The sequence below is a fragment of the Corella eumyota genome, chromosome 3 (assembly GCF_963082875.1).
Source record: "Corella eumyota chromosome 3, kaCorEumy4.1, whole genome shotgun sequence".
In the NCBI taxonomy this organism is placed as follows: domain Eukaryota; kingdom Metazoa; phylum Chordata; class Ascidiacea; order Phlebobranchia; family Corellidae; genus Corella; species Corella eumyota.
In genome coordinates this window covers 9,091,787-9,094,990 of record NC_137492.1, presented here as the reverse complement: position 1 = coordinate 9,094,990, position 3,204 = coordinate 9,091,787, and the positions used below count along the sequence as shown (strand labels likewise).

At 29.8% G+C, this 3,204-nt stretch overlaps 1 protein-coding gene across 1 annotated transcript; it reads right to left on the bottom strand.

The window, feature by feature from the left end:
* Nucleotides 1–318: 318 nt before the first annotated feature.
* Nucleotides 319–2,910, bottom strand: LOC145745770 (organic cation/carnitine transporter 2-like). Its single transcript, XM_082563931.1, has 8 exons — nucleotides 2,776–2,910; nucleotides 2,539–2,707; nucleotides 2,309–2,453; nucleotides 2,088–2,182; nucleotides 1,803–2,017; nucleotides 1,446–1,631; nucleotides 1,118–1,256; nucleotides 319–609 (listed from the first exon to the last, which is right to left on the bottom strand). Exons 1-8 carry the CDS (start codon nucleotides 2,870–2,872, stop codon nucleotides 513–515), a joined length of 1,143 nt encoding a protein of 380 aa, XP_082420057.1. The 5' UTR covers nucleotides 2,873–2,910; the 3' UTR covers nucleotides 319–512.
* Nucleotides 2,911–3,204: the final 294 nt, after the last annotated feature.

Sequence of the window (3,204 nt, the reverse complement as noted above, 5' to 3'; positions counted from 1 at the left end):
GTTACAAGTTCGGTTATTAGAAATTAATGTAATTATCTTTTAAATATTTGCTTGAATTTTTGTGTTTTTGCACAATTTTTGTGTGTAGATGAATTTAAAAACACCTGATTTCTTTTTCTTTACTTTTGTTATAAAGAAACGTAAAATTATAAAGGCACGTGACTAATACACCACCTGTTTAAACACAACAACACATCTATCTATAAAAAATTGTTTACCACAAACGTAATAACAACCTACATTTTATAATTGACGATGGCATGCATTGGGTTTTTAATTACCTTTTTTGATAAAATAGTCGTTACTTGATAAAAAAAATGTGACATTTTTTTGTAATAAATCAAATTAATTTAAAATAGAATTATTTCATTTGCGAAATATAACACTATTGATACGTTATTCGAAAAATACTGGATATTGTATTTATTAAGAGTTTTAAATGTAGTAGATTTTGAAAAGCGATGCAATAATATTAATAATATAACCTTGTTATATTGTACAAATATACACATTTAAATAATTTCTACGTTTCTTGAATCTTCGCCGGTGACATGTGCCAGTGCTTCCAATTCTTTTTCGTCCGCATGTTGAGTTTTTTTGCAATAATTTCTGAATAAAAAATTGTATAACAATAATTAATTTTGATATTAGTTCATAAACAAAACTATAATTTTTTTAAAAAGATAAAACAATTTGAAAATATACACAAATTTAAATTCTATAAGAAAAACTCTTTTACTTCGCGGTCCTAGGTAATTTTTTTTTGTACCTTACGGTACTGCCTATTTCTCCCTTGTATTTTATAGTTCCAGCTTATTCTCCCTTTCGTACTTGAACCTCTTTTATTTTACGGTATATGCCCAATAAAATCATTTAAACCGACAGGACATATTTTATTAACCCTAGCCCACCCATTCCCTTATCTAGAAAAAGCACTTTAAAAAATATTGTGTCTTTTTTAAAAAGATGTCATTTTTTTGAATTCTTTCTTATTTTCTCTCATACTTTACGGTCTTTACAAATTCTTTCTCGTAGGCTATTCTACGCTTAAAGCAAATAATTTTTTGTACTTTATGGTCCCACGTTTTTCTGAAAAACGTAAAGTACACACACTTACCGATTTAAAACTAAGGCATGTTTAACTGTTTCCGGCAACGGCTTTCCCTTAGTTTCGGGTAAAAATAAAGATACCAAGGTCGCGACCAAAGACATGATTGCTATAACAGCGTAGAGAAGCAAGTTACCGTAAATTTCACCTACGAATAACAAACCAATTGTTAAAATAAAAACTTTAATAAGAATATGCTGAACATGTAAACCATAAGAGTTAAAATAAGGTATGGGAAAATTTTAGCATCAAACTTAATATTTTTTTTTGCAAAGTCATGTATATAAATAACCCTTAGCTGGAATGTAGGGAAAAGTTGTTAAAAACCAAAACCAACCAAAATAAATAAGATATGGACAAAGGATGCCTCCAGCTCTGGCAGCAGCAGAGCAAAATCCTACAGCTTGATTCCTAAGCGGGGTGGGAAATAACTCAGCAGTATATAGATAAGCAAGTCCAAAGCAACCACATATTACTAGCTTTGAGATCATTGCAATGTAAACAATTATACTTTCCATTTGATCTAAAAAAATTGTTAAGAGGTTATAAACTATAGTCGTACATTTTTATCTGAGTAGTCTTAAAATGTAACAACAAAAAAACGATAAAATAAATTTATCGCAATTTAGGAACTAAAATGATCTTTTGAACATTTGTTGTTAAATTCTAAAATGTTTAAATCTCTAAAACTTACATTGCATTAGCGGGGTAATTATTGCACAAGCCAAAGTACTAACTCCAAATAGTAACGCACTCGCAAATGGTCTTCCCATAAATTGACTTAAGCCAAAAGCTAGTAAAACTCCGGGTATATCAACTAAACCTGACAAAAACACGTTAACATATGGATTTCCTGCCATTTGGGCACTGTATAAGCTCAATGTAAAATATACTACATTCACAGTTATCCTAAAAAAAAATTCACGTTCATGTTTTAGAAACCTAAACATTTTAAAAGTTTAACAATGTAAATAGGTACCAGTAATACGCCATTCTTAAAAGTCTCGTAAGTAACTGCGTCTCTTTTAGTAAATCAAAGTAGGACATTGTTTTTCCTGAATTTTCCTGCACATCCTATTTTTAAAATGTTTAATAAATGTTTAAAATGGTTAATAAATGTTTTCCTGCACATCCTATTTTTAAAATGGTTAATAAATGTTGGCTTACAACAAGTTATTTTTGTTTATAATTATCACTTACTACTTTTTGTAAGGATTCTGGCATAATTTTGTTTTGTATATTTTCGTTTAATGTTCCGTTAAATTTTGCCATGAATTTTAAAGTCTTGTAAGCTTCTTTGTATCGTTTGCGAAATAAAAGCCATTGGACTGATTCAGGTATAAACCTTCAGACATATAAGGCAACAAAAGATTGTATTTATTAAATATGTATTAGTTAAACTTTAGGTTATACAAAAACGTTTATTTTACCATATAAATGGAATATACAATGTTCCTGTAAAACTGATCACTCTTAAAAACCAACGCCAGTCATGAACAAGATATGAAGCCAGCGGCACAAGGGTATATCCTACTGACCAGCAGCAAAGCATTAATCCAGTTACCAAATATCTTTTGCTTGCACATGCCATTTCGGAAACTTAAAAAAAATGTAAACTTAAATATATTGTGTTTTAGGTTAAAGTTCCCCTTTTTGAATTTTTTTACCTAAATTGATTGAGGGAATACCAAAAATAATCGGTCCCATGCCAAGGCAGAAAAGGCAAAAGGAATAAAAAATGAACCCGTTAGCAAAACTGGTCATCAGCGTTGTCAAAAAACGAAAAATAATTGAAAACACAATCATAAACCTGCGTCCATAACTGTGAATACAAAAAAATATTTTTCTTAATCATTGAATCATCCCATCATAGAAAAAAGGGGATTTACCTGTCAGAAAAATAACCCGCTACAAACGAACCAAAAAGAGTACCCAACATTAGTGCCATGGTGGTAATAGGCTTTTTCCATGCGTTGCCACAGACAAAATTAAACTAAAAATTGCAACTCAGTTAAGTTTGAAAGTTATTTAAGTCACTGAATGTTAAATCACATGATTAGCAATGTAACCGATAACTTTTAAGTTTGTCAGAAAAT